This window comes from Coffea arabica, chromosome 11e, assembly GCF_036785885.1.
Source record: "Coffea arabica cultivar ET-39 chromosome 11e, Coffea Arabica ET-39 HiFi, whole genome shotgun sequence".
Classification (NCBI taxonomy): Eukaryota; Viridiplantae; Streptophyta; class Magnoliopsida; order Gentianales; family Rubiaceae; genus Coffea; species Coffea arabica.
In genome coordinates, this window is record NC_092331.1 from 49,092,288 (window position 1) to 49,107,933 (window position 15,646).

The following is a 15,646-nucleotide window of genomic DNA, read 5'->3' on the forward strand; positions in this document are numbered from 1 at the left end:
TCTCAAAAGAGCTCAATCAGATGAGCAGAATTATGCCTGTGTATCTCAATATTTTCTGAAATTCCGGATCCTAGGCCAGGACCAAGGAGACGAGGAGTAGATGATTTGTCTTACATTGTCCGGAATTTAGCACCGTTATCCAACTTTCTCGACTATGTAGTTGTAAGTATCAAGAAAGGATGCTCGGAGGCAACCAGATGATGATTTCAAGTTGGAAGAATTCAACCCAAGTACACAAAAGACAGGATACAAATTAAGGGCAGATTTTATTTCAATCACATTCATGACAATCCTCATTTGGAAGAAGAACAAAATCTAGTAGTACACAAGAAACTGCTGCAAACATCTGGTAGAGCTAATCTGAAAGTATCTAAGCTAATTTGATACAAACTGGCTGAGGTACTCATCAAGTGTGGTGTATTTAACATCAGGATAGAGCTCCGTTGCCTCCATGCCAAAAGAAGCCTTGATCTCAAAGTTGGCTATTTCTCCCTTCACGAAAAATGTGTATGCCAAAGACAGGAGCAATTTTAATGGCATTGAAGCCTCTGGGAAAGATACAAGAAAAGAGAGCAATTTGATTAGAACGCGGAATAGGTCTTAATAATAGTAGGTGCTATTGTATTAAAATTAGCAACTTGTGCACTTTTTTCTTATTGTTAGATGACCTTGAATTTTCTTAAGAACTTCGTCCCCTGGAACGTAGATCTTTTCGACGGTCTTGCCAATTTTCTTTTCCCACAATGATACTGTTTCGTTGTAGGACAAAGTGTTGGTAGGGGGTGTAACGTACACACTCTTGTTCAGAGTCCTTAGGTCATCTGCTGCTTTGATGGTGTATGCAGCAATGTCTTCTTCCTTGGTGAAAACAAATGCAACGAAACATAAAATTAAGAACGATGAACTCTAAAACATGATACTAAACCAACCAAGAAATGCAGCAGACAAGCTCCTTTCGGACACCTTTTGGATTTGCATCACCAAGAATGACAATTTTGTCTTTGGGAGGACTTGCAGAGCTAGAGTCTCCAAAGTTGTTGAGGATATAATTCAAGTAACCAGCAAATCCGTTAGATACTAAGTAAGTGTAAGGTATCCCTTCTGCCTCAATAGCTCTGCGGATCTCAACCTTGGTCCTGCATAAGCTAGCAGCAGGCTCGATAGCATGCACACGATCCATATCAACCCCAAATTCAGAAGGTAAAAATCTCTGAAACCAAATACTGCTCCTTCTTTTGGAATATGGAAGTCACAAAACACAAAGGGATAAACGCAAAAAAGAAAAATCAAGAAAGAATTTGTAACCCTGTATTGTGCTTACTTTGATGTTTCCAGCTTCTTTAATTGCTGCAATAATCTTAACTTGATGAGCTACCAGATCTCCCCCGACTGCAGAGATCACTATGTCAACTTGTTTGATTGCATTTACCAACTGCTGATGATTGTGTAGATCTCCCTGTTCAGTCCATACATACATGTAGTAGATAATCACACCATACCACAATAACAATAACAATAATATCATTATCCTTGTCCCTATACCATTATAATACAATCATAGCCATATTCAATCAACAATTAACATGCTTAAATTATAAGGTTAAATTTAGATCCTACCTTGGTCATGAAATTGTAGTCAATAGATAATCTTTAGTCGCAGTTTAACCACCTGCAGCCACAAACATCGGATTTTGGAAATATAGTTAGAAGATGTAAAAAGTTTCCTATGGATATTCATATGTATGTATCAAGTATTCCATAATGAAATTTTCATATTCACACAATAGCTATTGAGAAAATATTGTAGTAGAAAACTCTCAGTTTTTATTATATCAGCTAAACATTCAAAACTCCAAAAAGAGAGAAAGTAAATGAGCATACCTGTCTAAACACCCACAACAAAAAATTGAGCACATGCACTTGAAGCAATATTCTTCAGTAGTAAAAGCCTCCATTATTATCAAGTTGAAGAGCACTACAATTATACTTGTAATGGATTGAAAATATGAACCAAAATCAATCATGTTCATTATTAAATGCTTCCTGAACCAACCATCTTTAGCATTAAGACCCTCTATTATTGTTGTTATAAAAGTTACCCAACAATTATAAAAGAAGATGGAGAGTATTGCAATTACATTTGTAAGTGGTTTAAACACCACTTAAATGCTTGATAATCATGTGGAATATAAGCCAATTGTAAATGGGAGGACACAATAATCAAACCCAACTCAACTATACATTATAATGTTGCACGTTTGGCTTAATCACTTGTATTTGATTTTTTTCCTACCTAAATTATCTCTAAAGATAATAGATGAAAATTTTTCAACAATCACTTACAAACTCCTTTTTAAATATATAGGAAACATTACAATGTGCTAGGAAAAAATGAAAAGAACAACATTATTTTTCTTTTTATATATTCATCGTATACTGGTAGAAGCCTGTACTCATAGGCATTTGGGTACAACGAATCCGGACAATGCAATTAATATAATTGATAGGGAAAATCGTTGAAATCGTTACTCACATTTTTGTAAAATGATTTTTTCCGTCTCGCATTCTAAAAAATTGATTTTACGTCTTTTATAAATTCATATCAATTAAATTTTGTCCCTACCTAGGTTTCCAACTAATTTTTTTCAGAATTCACCACGTGTCCTGCATGTGATCATGTTTGAGGGAAAAAATTGTCAAATCATATTTCACATAATCTGATTGATAGTCCTTCACATTTAACACAATGAATTTTTTCATCCTTTACATTTCATAAAATCACTAAGAAAAATCCTCGATGACAATTAAAATGTAACAATAATTGTTAGGAGGATTAAAAAGTAGAAGCCATGAGGACACCTTACTCAATCAAACCATAGCTCGGGCAATGTCATTCCATCAATTTTGGTTTATCATCTTTTAATTCCATGAAATTTGTTTTTGTTTTTTTACACTTGTAATGTTATTATTTATTCATTATACTTTGATTTCATAAAATCAAAATAGCTAATCTTAGTTGATCATAATTCAGACAAGTTTGGAGCACGTGCACTTTCTAAATAAGAATAAATATCCTGTTATGCTTTGAATGACATAGATGAAATTTTGGTTTGCTATGTTGGAAAAAAAGAAAGGTATCTCTCACAGACAATCCAACAATACATTCTTTGGTAATTCTGAATTCCATTTTGTGTTGTTCCAATTAATTGTCTCTAAAAATTATAGCTATGAGGCTAAATAAAACCAGCGGCAGAGGAGAAAGTTGGGATGGAAAGACAATCTTGAGATTGTCATGAGAATGACAATCAAATTCTTACAATCTTGAAGTGTACGAATTTGGCACATTTAAATTGCCAACGAAAAATGGATAAATCATGGCAAAATTTGATACAAGAACATGATCGTCTACATGAAACCCTTCACTTTCTTCCTTCTTTTTTTGCTTTGGGTTTTGTTTTGTTTTCTATATTTCTCTTTTCAAGTCGGTGGTCTTATTATTATTTTTTATTATGTTTCTTGATCGCAACTTTTTGTGTGATAGAGAAAAGTGTTATAATTTCCTTTGAGTAAGGTGACTGTAATTTCACTTCATTAGAAAGCAATAAGTTGTAAATAAGTTTAAACAGTTTTATGATTATTTTGCATGTTTTTCTATTGACATATCCCTTTTTTTTTTTTTGAAAAATTATTTCATTTGCAAATCCACAATTGAGAAACTAGCTGAAGAATAGAATCATATATATTCTATAGTCAAGCATTTGAGAAAAATATGCATACAAACCTAGAATTTAGAAGGAAAAAAAATGCAACTGAACCTTCAAGTTTGGACTTTGAAAAGGTGTTATCGAAGCTTCACTAATTTCATTAACTTCATCTTTTATGCTTCGTACACTTCAGTATTAACTTAATGAAGACTGCCTTCTTAATAAAGACCTGCTCTATTTCGTTCATTCCAAGTCCTACATTAGGGTTTTTCGAACGACACGTAGCATTCACCTAACCTACCATATATATATATATATATATATATATATATATATATATATATATATATACTAACAATTATTATTCTCTTTTATATTTATATAATTTTTCTATTTAATCTTGCCTACTACCCCTTATATTTATTTATTTTTCCAAATTAATATTATATTATTAAAAATATAACACCTGAAATATATCTTATTATATCTTAACGAGTGCACTATGAGCATCCGTTAGACAGATCAATATTTAAATATTTGCTTGGTACTTGTAGGTCATCTATGTCACTACTTGTAGATCATCGTAGATAATCTATATCACTACTTGTAGATCATTTGTATTACCGTATGAGTTATAAGACTTCTATCGGTTATCTTTGGCCAATATAAAGAGGCTAAGCCTATCCCATCCCTGCAAGCCTCCCTTTTACTCACCCCAGTTCTTTAACCCAAATTTAATGGTTAAAGTTACTCAATTATATGATTTTTCATGATCTTTAAACTCAGTTACATGATTTTCATTATTGGCTAATATAGTACAAAAGAATAGTAGTACAAGAATTAGTACTACTTGACTCCCCCTTCTTGGACCACACTTGCAAAAGAAAGAAGAAACAAAAATGTGGATTGACCCAAAAGCAAAGAAGTAATTTATAAGATATGCGAGATGTATGTGTATCAATCCCAATCATATATTGAACTTAAAAATAGAGGTTTAATTTTTTGTGCTTAAATCGTTTGATGTACGAGATGAATGTAGTGTTTCAATTTATTATTTATTTACTACTCTCTTTTTGACTTATCAAAACTTGAGAGACCATCCCACATTTAGGACAAGAACACCTTACTAGTAGTAGTGACTAATTGTTTCTTTCTGGCAAAAAAGTTTGGGTTTCAAATCTTGGAGAGGAAAATTTCTAAAATGAAAATGAAGAAAATTAACAGCCGAAGCCGATAAAATGACTAGATCCAAAACCTGCATTAAATTCAATGGAAAAAACTCTAAAAACTCTTCTCTGGCTCTTCCCTAACTATTATAAGTAAACTGTTCCAACAGCGCATTATATAGGACTTGGAATAAAGACCTGCTCTATGTTTGATGGAAGTAACTTTGAAAAGAAATTCTAAATCTATTTTCTTTTTCTTTTTTTTTGGTAAATATCTAAATCTATATATGTACACATACACGTTTTTGAGGAATTGATATTTCACGATATGATTGATAGGGTATAATTTGTTAGTATTTTTATTATTAATTTTCCCTTCTATCCCTGACAAATATTGTGTTAATTGCTGATATTTACTCATATTTGGTATTTGGAATCAATTTCAGGAATGAAGCAAAAAACTACCAAAAAGGAGGGACTTTGTGAAAAATATGGAGACTTCTAAGGGCTTCAATCCTTGGGCCCTTGAATTGGTGGGGACCACAAGCTAGTGAAAGGCATTTGGTCATTTGGGCTTCAAAGAAAGCAACGTAGAGAGACTTGGAACAAGAAGTACTTGGGAGGCTTTGTCCACATGTGTGGGGACCACCTAGATAGCTTTTAGTCATCTTTTTTTTGTTGCTTTAAAAGGGGACAACGTACAGAAGCAAAAGATATCTAGGGCTTTAGTTTTAGTTTTTTAGTTTAGTTCTAGTTTTCTTTCTTTGGACTGGCCTCTGACACACGCCAGGTATTCGACAATATTCCCCAACGGGGAGATTTTCTCATGAGGCGTGGTTAAGCTTTTCTAGTCAAGGGGACAACTGACGATTTGGTTCGACAATTACTGTGAGATCGAATCTGTTTTAATTATTTTCTTCATTTATTGGTATTTATATGTTCCTTGATTTTAATTGCTATGGCCTTGTGTATGATTGATTAGTGCACAATAATTAATTATTCATATAGGCTATTTTTGCTAAATAGGGGTAATTGAATCCGTAATTGTTCGTTATCTCTACCTCAGTAGCAACTGGCGTAATTGGGTTTATGTCAGGGGAGCATATGATCTAATTTAAACAAACCCTCGTAGCGTGTTTGTTGGTTAGGATTGAGCCTTTCTAATTATTAATGCAATCTAGAAATTAAATCCTACGGTCGTACCTAGGGTTATTTTTGGGTTAGAGAAATAGCTAACAGTCGTACCTTAGCTATCGAGAAATTAAGGAAGGGTTGGTTGTTTATCGCGTGCATGACAACTATAACTAATCTATTGCTAAATGTTGGAATTATTTCTGCATCAATGATCAGTGCCTGAACCATTTCTGAAGTGTACCCTTGGCTAGAGTTTCTCTGAATTATTTCTTTTAATCAATTATTTTCTGCACTTGATTTATTTAGTTAGCATTTAATCCAAGAACCTCCCATACTCTGGACTCTAGAAGAAACGAATTATCCCCAATCCCTGTGGATTCGACCCTGCTCGCCGCTATATACAAAATCTATATTTTTCTTGAGTAGGTAATTATTATTGCACAGGTTCGGCACCTGTCAATTTTGGCGCCGTTGCCGGGGACTGGTGTCAGATTAATTTGTTTCTTTTTGAGTTCACCTTGTTCTCATTTTTAATTTATTTTCTCTTATTTTTTTTATAGTTTATGGCTGCTAACATTCCATATTTTGATGATAGACTGGACTTTGTTCCTGAATGGGGTGATGAGACTCATGTTTTTCCTAATGATCAATGGGCTGTTGCAAATTGTGGAACTTATTTTGACTCAGGTTATTCAACTGACACATGCCCCGCATTTCAAGATAATCTAAGTGCTCCAATTGATACTTTTGGAGATTTTTCACCCCAATATCAAACGCAGCATGACCCTTATTCAAACGGGTATGATCAAGGATGGTGGGATAATTCCAATTTTGATTATGCGACCGGGCCAATGGATTTTCAACAGCAAGAGTCTCAGCAATCATCCTCCGTGTTAGGCATGTCTCTTGAAGAAATGATGGAATTACTAATTGCTAATACAAATCGATTTCATCAGGAGACACAAGCGAGCCTAAATCGATTTCATCAGGAGACACAAGCGAGCCTTCGTGATCTGGCAGATCAACTATGTCTATTGACATCCAGAATAAATCGATTGGCTCCTCAAATGGAAGAATTGCCCGCACAAACCAATATCAATCTTGAGGAAGATGAGAGTGCAATTATCCGGCCAAATGACATGGAACTGCAAGAGTTTCAAGAAAACGGATTTAAAGATGCAGTTGAAAAGGAAGCTGAAGTGCAAGAAATGAGACTCCAAGATCAACTCGTTCAAGTGAATGAATCCAGTGAACAATCTCCAAATGCGGTGACATCTTCTCCACTCCTTAATCAATATTTTCCTGACTCCTATTCTTCAATTCCTGTTACTGAAATTGACTTTATTATACCAGACAATTTTGAATTTCATGACAGAAATAAGTTAAGAGTGGAGATGGCAAAATATCTTGAACCAATGAATGCAAGTGAGGGAGGAGTGAATGGAGAATGTAAATTATCATCGACTCGTTTGGCGCCATTCACTAGTCCATGGAAGCCCGTAGCTCGTATGCTCAAGGATTATTCTATTTACGAGGGTTATCAGGACTATATAGAGGATGAAGCAGTAAGACGAGCCACAAGATTTTATCCTCCATGAGCAAAACATGATAATGTCTAGCCAAAGACATTAAAGAAAGGCGCTCCTTGGGAGGCAACCCAATTGTTCCTTTTAATTGTTTGTTCATTTTCGTGTGGTAGTTTAGATGTATTCTCCTTGAATTCGACTGATTTTGGGTTTCAATTTTCGTTTTTGCTGATTTATAGGTGCCCTTCAGTCATGACGCGCCCGCGTGGTGATGTGCAGGAAGCTCACGATCAGAAACTTTTGGGAGCTCTCTTGCCCTCACGACGTGCCCGCGTGGTGATGTGCAGGAAGCTCACAATCAGAAACATCAGAAACTTCTGGGAGCTCTCTTACCCTCATGACGTGCCCGCGTCACGTTCGCGGGAAAGGTAAGGATTCAAAAAAAAAAAAAAGAAAAAAAAAAGAAAAAAAAATAGAATAAACATTTCTTATCACCGTAGCTTTAGTTTCCAAATTTCAAAAAAAAAAAAGAAAAAATTTTATTCAAAAAGTCGAAATCAATTTCCAAAAAAAAAAAAAAAAAAAAGAACGAAAAATTATTTCCGTGGCTCAAAGAGCCTCATAATTGGAAGAAAAAAAAAGAAACATTTTTGAAAAAAAACAGCAATTTCTCTCTTTTTCTTTTTCTTCTTTTCTTTTCTTTCTTTTCTTTCTTTTTCTTTCTTTCTTTCTTCTTCTTTCTTTCTTCCTTCTCCCCTGTTCCTCTGTGTCGCCCGAAGCTGTGGCCCGCCGCCACCTCCACCCGAGCTCTGCCTCGCGCGCAACCCAGCTGCTCTGCGCACGAAGCTCCACCAACCGTCACTAGCCCGCGCGCCGCCTCTCACCACTGCCACAAGAGCCGCGCGCCGCCGCCTTTTCCCCTGCCCGCACCATTCTCTCTCTGTCCGCCACTGCCCAGTCCACCAGCTCCACCATACGCCGAGCTCTACATCGCCACTCTAGCAATCACGCCGCCGCAGCCTCCCCACGCAGCTCCCTCCTCACGCGGCCACAAGCCCACAGGCGCGGCAGCAGCCTCTGTCCCGCTGGCCAAGCGCGACGCACGCCGGCCACTTGCCCGCGTGACCGCCGCTGCTTTCCACCACCACCTTGCGCGAGCTCTCCTCTTCTTCTCCAGCTCATCCGCCGCCAGCCGCACATCCTTTCCCTGGCGTTGCGCTCTCTCTCTTCCATACCAGGTGGAGGTATTCACCCCTAGAACACTTCTACCCAATTGCTTACAGCACTATTTCTTGGATTTATTTGCTGGGCTGAATTGGAGAACTCCGTGGCTGCGTTATCTACTTAAATTAATTGACATTGTTTGGTGGAGTTCCCGGCTATTGGGGTTGTTGTTGATTACCCGTTTGAGAAACCACAGGGCTTATTGGGTTGAGTGTGACATTTTTACTTGGTTTCTTTGCTTTCGAATACTATGCCGGTCGATGTCAATTGCTCAACTCCTTGAGCTTTCTGTTGGGACTTTGAGTTAATCATTCATGCTTTTATTTGTTGGATTGGGAGCCTGTGCTGCTTAACTAGCTTGTTGGGGGTGATAGCATTTCGTTTAATTGTTGGGGACATCTTGGTGATTGGTTAATATTGCTATTCTGAAGACCATTGTCTGTGACTTCAGTGGCCGGGATTCCCACCTGGTGGTTTAAGTACATACTTGGGGCTATTGCTTTACAACTGCTCTACTCTGCTATAGCAATTTCATTGATTTTGGACTACGTTTTACCCCAGTGGTACTGGTGGAAATATTTTCAATTGAATTTGGTACCTCTATTTGGTTGGCTGAGTTATTATTGTCAAATATCTAAGTTGTCATTGTTGAAATTGCTGATTTTAAGTTAAGGCATTAACTGGCCAACTGGAGCCATTTTTTTTGAGATTTTGGGTGGACAGAGTTTTGCATTTGCTGGTTGAATTGAGTTGAGATGTCTCAGACCTTGGCCGCGTACTTCTATCACATCGGTTTCCGTGCACCGTTCCCGTCTACCCTTTCGCCACTCGTGAGGGAAGTTTCGTTGCTCTTTTCGCTTTAATTGCTTTATTCCCTCCATTGAGGACAATGTAGGATTTAGGTGTGGGGGGAGCAATTATGGTGCTAGTGTCTTTCGTTCATTTTCTTTTTCTTCTTTTTAGTGATTAGCTCGTAAGTGCATGCCAAGGTTTGATGTTGGATTATTGTCTCTATTTCTACTATTGCCAATTTTAATAATAAAAGGGTATCAAGTTAATGTGCTTGAATCCAAAAATATCTTTTTGGTGAATATCGATGATTGTTTTACTCTTATAATTTTTGGTTAACTTTCCTAGGCATAGGGAATGATTATTGGCATTTTCATGTGAATTGGTCCGGTTATTAACTTTAGTTCTCCATGTTTGAAAATGAGGCTAGCTGATGCAAGTTTTTTTTTTTTTGTTCTTGTGTTATATTGAGTTTTTGTGATTTTTAACTATAAATAAACTTGACTGTACTCCGCTATTAGTTACTACTGAGTAACCGGGGATCTGCACCTAAAAGTGTCGATTCTCGCGTCAAAAAGTAGTAATTGCTATGAGTACGTGGTCACATGGCGATAGAAGCTGAGTAACCGGGCTCCTTCATCTGGCCAATGTTGGAGTTCGCGTCAAAAGGCTCAAATGGCTAGCGACTAAGTCTTTTGTTACTATTGAAGAAAGAAGATTCAAAAAAAAAAAAAAAAAAAGGAAGAGAGAAAAGTAGGAAAAAAATGTGAAAGAAAAAAAATAATAAAGTGAAGGTTGTGTTAGTGTGTAATAAAAGTCAGCTTGCCGAATTATGGATTTAATATTGAGATTTTGGTTAATAGTTGGACCATTTGCTGATAAATGTTATGCGTCATTCCTTTTTTTTCTTAGATTAGTTAACCTGAAATTGGAGGAGTTTGTGGTTTAGAAGCTAACCGGAGTGATGTTTCTTGGACTTGACCATTGATGCTTGATTATTATTTTTCTTGGTATCTTGGCAATTAGGTAGTTAGAGCGATAGCCATTGTCAAAATTTTGGTGTTCAATTGCTGCTCCCATGCTTGAGGGCAAGCATGATTCAGGTGTGGGGGGAATTGATAGGGTATAATTTGTTAGTATTTTTATTATTAATTTTCCCTTCTATCCCTGACAAATATTGTGTTAATTGCTGATATTTACTCATATTTGGTATTTGGAATCAATTTCAGGAATGAAGCAGAAAACTACCAAAAAGGAGGGACTTTGTGAAAAATATGGAGACTTCTAAGGGCTTCAATCCTTGGGCCATTGAATTGGTGGGGACCACAAGCTAGTGAAAGGCATTTGGTCATTTGGGCTTCAAAGAAAGCAACGTAGAGAGACTTGGAACAAGAAGTACTTGGGAGGCTTTGTCCACATGTGTGGGGACCACCTAGATAGCTTTTAGTCATCTTTCTTTTGTTGCTTTAAAAGGGGACAACGTACAGAAGCAAAAGATATCTAGGGCTTTAGTTTTAGTTTTTTAGTTTAGTTCTAGTTTTCTTTATTTGGACTGGCCTCTGACACACGCCAGGTATTCGACAATATTCCCCAACGGGGAGATTTTCTCATGAGGCGTGGTTAAGCTTTTCTAGTCAAGGGCACAACTGACGATTTGGTTCGACAATTACTGTGAGATCGAATCTGTTTTAATTATTTTCTTCATTTATTGGTATTTATATGTTTCTTGATTTTAATTGCTATGGCCTTGTGTATGATTGATTAGTGCGCAATAATTAATTATTCATATAGGCTATTTTTGCTAAATAGGGGTAATTGAATCCGTAATTGTTCGTTATCTCTACCTCAGTAGCAACTGGCGTAATTGGGTTTATGTCAGGGGAGCATATGATCTAATTTAAACAAACCCTCGTAGCGTGTTTGTTGGTTAGGATTGGGCCTTTCTAATTATTAATGCAATCTAGAAATTAAATCCTACGGTCGTACCTAGGGTTATTTTTGGGTTAGAGAAATAGCTAACGGTCGTACCTTAGCTATCGAGAAATTAAGGAAGGGTTGGTTGTTTATCGCGTGCATGACAACTATAACTAATCTATTGCTAAATGTTGGAATTATTTCTGCATCAATGATCAGTGCCTGAACCATTTCTGAAGTGTACCCTTGGCTAGAGTTTCTCTGAATTATTTCTTTTAATCAATTATTTTCTGCACTTGATTTATTTAGTTAGCATTTAATCCAAGAACCTCCCATACTCTGGACTCTAGAAGAAACGAATTATCCCCAGTCCCTGTGGATTCGACCCTGCTCGCCGCTATATACAAAATCTGTATTTTTCTTGAGTAGGTAATTATTATTGCACAGGTTCGGCACCTGTCAATGATTTGATACAAATATGACAAGCAGTAGAAGGGGAAAAGCAAACGAGAACTCAACGAAACACAAGGAAAAGCGACGTCGTACTTTGAAGAGATGAGTTAACTGGATACCAGTTAGCATTGAGAACGGCAAGAGTTGTCTTTCAGCTTCTCTTCTCTTAGAGGAACTTGGGTTCCCACCGACCGTTAATCCAGTGACCAGTGAAAACTTGAGGGATATGAGAAATTGTCTGATAATCTTCACTTTGTTTATCCAAATTCTGTACTTTGTGCATCAGCTCATCAGACATATCAAGGAACCCAAGAAATTGAAGTCCGGTCAAGTTTTGGGTGCCTGAAGGCAACTCCTGCATCAGTTTACAACCAACTAATTGTAGACTTCTGAGACTAGGCATTGATTCCTCTTCCACTCTCACCCATTTCAGTCTTTTCAATTGTGCAAGCTCTAAGCACTGGAGTTTTTGAAATCCTCCAACCTTGAAACATAATGTCTCTCCTTCATAAGCACCATAGAGACTAAGTGATACCAGATTGGGCAAATGTTCGAGGGAGCCTATTACATTCTCATCTTCTCTCAACCTACTGTTAAACAACCGTAAGGTTCTCAAGGATTGAAGTGATGTCATCCATTGCGGCACTCTCTCTAAACGCCCATTCAATAACAGAGATGTGAGGAATTCAAGTTTTGGAGAGACGGAATGTTGGAGATCAAGGGTCTCATCTTCTTCAATACAGGAGATGATCAAATCTCGAAGGTTGGTCAGCCTCAAGAGGGAGGAGAGCAACTCCTTTCCATCTTCTCTTCTGAGCCCTGTGATGTCTAATCGCCGCAATTGCATTAGGTTTCCAATCTCTCTTACTATTTTATCACTATCTGCTTCTATACCATACAGCTCCTCCAAACAAATAAGCTTTCCAATTCCAAGTGGACATTTACAGCCCCAAACTGCATAGTCATTTGAATAATCTCCCCATCCGCCAAACCTAAGAAAACGGAGTTTTCTTAGCTTTAGAACTTCCACAGGCAACTCTGTTACATTGGTCCGTCTCAGATTTATAGCTTCAAGGTTTTGAAGCTTCCCAATAGATTTTGGAATAATTTTAACTCCAGTTCTTGCAAAACTAAGATACCTGAGATGAAATAGTTTGAAGACTTGCTTTGGGATGTTGTCCAATTTAGCTCCATCCAAATCCAACGCCTTCAGCAACTTGGGATCACCACTTAAGAACTTGGATAAAAATGTAGTTGTAAGAGGATCTTTATACCCAAATATTACCACAGATCGAAGACACTTCAAGCTACTAAATTCTTGTGGATTATCAGTGAAGTTGTGGATTGCTAGGTGTCGAACTTTTTCAGGCCATCTTGTGTAATACCTGGTGGCTACAGTCGTGAAGTCCTGCTCTTTGGATTTTGAAACAAGGATTTCACGCAGAAAATCGTGGAGACCACATTTATTCAATCTGCCATCGTTCAATGTGGATTTAACTTGGATTAAGCTTATGTTGATGAGTTCTTTAATATAACTCATAGCAATATCGGTGGATGTTATTCTTTCTCTCTCTTCTACAAATCCTAGTGCAATCCATTTCAGAAGTATAGATACCACATCAATTGGATAATCTTCAGGGTAGATGCTTAGATACAATAGGCAGCTTTTAAGATAGTGAGACAAATCATTGTAGCTAAGTAAGAGTACCCTTTTGATTCTGTCAAGCTTACCACTGCCATTTGCCTCGCCACCAAAACCATGAAGAATCATCTCCCATTCATGTGTCTTTTCGTTGTCCTTCAGAGCCAAAACACCACCTATTGCAACAATTGCAAGCGGTAGGCCCTCACATTTTTTCAGTATTTTTTTAGCAACTTCTTCTAGATTTGGAGGACAGTTATTGCTCTGAAATGTTCTATTGCAAAACAGAGTCCAAGACTCTTTATCAGAAAGAGGCTCCATCTTATAGATGAAGTCAAGTGATCCTAAACAGGACGCAGAAGCTACATCGACTATTCGTGTTGTCAATACAACACGACTAGCAGTAGTGCAGTCAGACAATACACATTTGATAGCTTCCCAGGCATCTATACTCCACACATCATCAAGGACAAGGATGTACCTTCTTTCTCGGAGGAAGTCTCTGACAAATTCACTCAGCATAATATCATCCATGGATTCCACTCGGCGAGGGACCGGCCGTCTGATTTCATTGTACAACTGTTGGATCAGGTTCTTGATGATGTCACTGAATTGAAAAGTTTGAGAAACAGTTATCCAGGCATGGCTCTGAAATTGTTTCTTCACTGCAGCGTCATCGTAGACTTTTTTCACCAGGGTAGTCTTGCCGAGTCCCCCCATTCCCTTAACCGAAACTACTTTCAATTGGGAATGGTCATCAAGGATTTTTGAGATGAGCTCTGCTTTTGGCTTATCAATCCCAACAAGTTGAGCTTCTTCAATGAAGAGTGATTGAGCACGAGTGTCAAAATCTGCATTCGCCTGTCGGGAAGAGCTGAAGCCTCTCTCTTGAGTACCATATTGGGACAGGTACCTCCGATGCCTTTCTGAGATCTCTCCAAATCTGGCCTTGATCTCTTTTATCTCCAAAGAAATTTGATGGCGAGCTTTCAGATTCTTTATTGAGTTATAGATCTTTCCAACCTTGCCACGGAATCCATCCATGTAACCACGAGCAAAGCGGAAGGTAAAATCATCGAGAACATCCTCTGTATCATAAGCAACTTCTCGAACCTGCTTTAGCCATGCTTGGAGTTGAGAATCATTGTCTTCCTTTGCTTCAGCTTCTCTGAGGAAAGCCTTCATGCTCTCGAGTTCATCTTTGATGAATTGAACATCTGATTTAAGCCCCCCCAAAAGTGTGATCTCTTGGGAAAGCAAGGTTGAGAGCTGTTCAATCAAAATACCTACGACACTCTCTGCCATGATGCTCAATCAAATTTCTCAAGAGTCGGTTTTCTTATCAAGGAAATTTTGAGAGTTGTTCCAAAATTCAGAAAATATGCTGTCTTTCTTTTTTTCTTTTCTTTCTTTTGTGGTACACAGGATGGGTTTATATGAGCAATCAAATTCTAGAATTTTATGAATTTGACAGAGTAGCTATTCAAGAATGATATGAATTTGGGAACATATGCATTTTTTTTTGGTCGTATAGACGATGAGTTTTACTTGGCACTTTGATAGTACAATTATTGTCGAAAGCTCGCAAGTCACAATTAATGAAAAAGGCAGTTTTTTGTTTTCTTTGTATATTTTTTCAATATTGGTCATTGATCAATTATGTAATGAGTTATAAAAATAATCTTTTCAAATAAGAATAATCTTTGTACTAACCAATTCCTAATATAACAAGAGAAATAAATAATTCACGGATTTCTTTTAACCAACCATTGAAGGTCTTGGATTCTTATCCTAAGCCGACAGGCCAAGAGTTCACAGTGGCAAATGGTCAATGTAAAAAGGAATGGTTGTGACAATGAAATAGTCTCCATGGTCCATGGTCAAAAGTTTCCCAAGTAATTTTTGCAAGTGGATTTCCCTGTACAAGCACATTGATCGTCAATCGGACGACTCAGTCAATGGATGCTCTCGGTCCCAAATACATGCTCAATCAAACTGACGAAGCATCATGTTCTATTTCCTCATAAATTCATATGCTGTTTGTTTTTTTTTTTAATTCTGAGTGTCAACTACAATTTAAAAAAATGTTGGCAT

General features: G+C 37.3%; 2 protein-coding genes across 2 annotated transcripts; both read right to left on the minus strand.

Annotated features, from left to right (window-relative positions):
- Positions 1-244: 244 nt before the first annotated feature.
- Positions 245-1,955, minus strand: LOC113718375 (phenylcoumaran benzylic ether reductase Pyrc5-like). The gene is made up of 6 exons (XM_027243284.2): positions 1,882-1,955; positions 1,500-1,536; positions 1,322-1,456; positions 947-1,210; positions 669-858; positions 245-548 (listed from the first exon to the last, which is right to left on the minus strand). Exons 1-6 carry the CDS (start codon positions 1,953-1,955, stop codon positions 376-378), a joined length of 873 nt encoding a protein of 290 aa, XP_027099085.1. The 3' UTR covers positions 245-375.
- Positions 1,956-11,859: 9,904 nt separating this feature from the next.
- Positions 11,860-15,075, minus strand: LOC113715796 (disease resistance protein RPM1-like). Its single transcript, XM_027240099.2, has one exon. It carries the CDS (start codon positions 14,855-14,857, stop codon positions 12,077-12,079), a length of 2,781 nt encoding a protein of 926 aa, XP_027095900.2. The 5' UTR covers positions 14,858-15,075; the 3' UTR covers positions 11,860-12,076.
- Between the last annotated feature and the right edge of the window lie 571 nt (positions 15,076-15,646).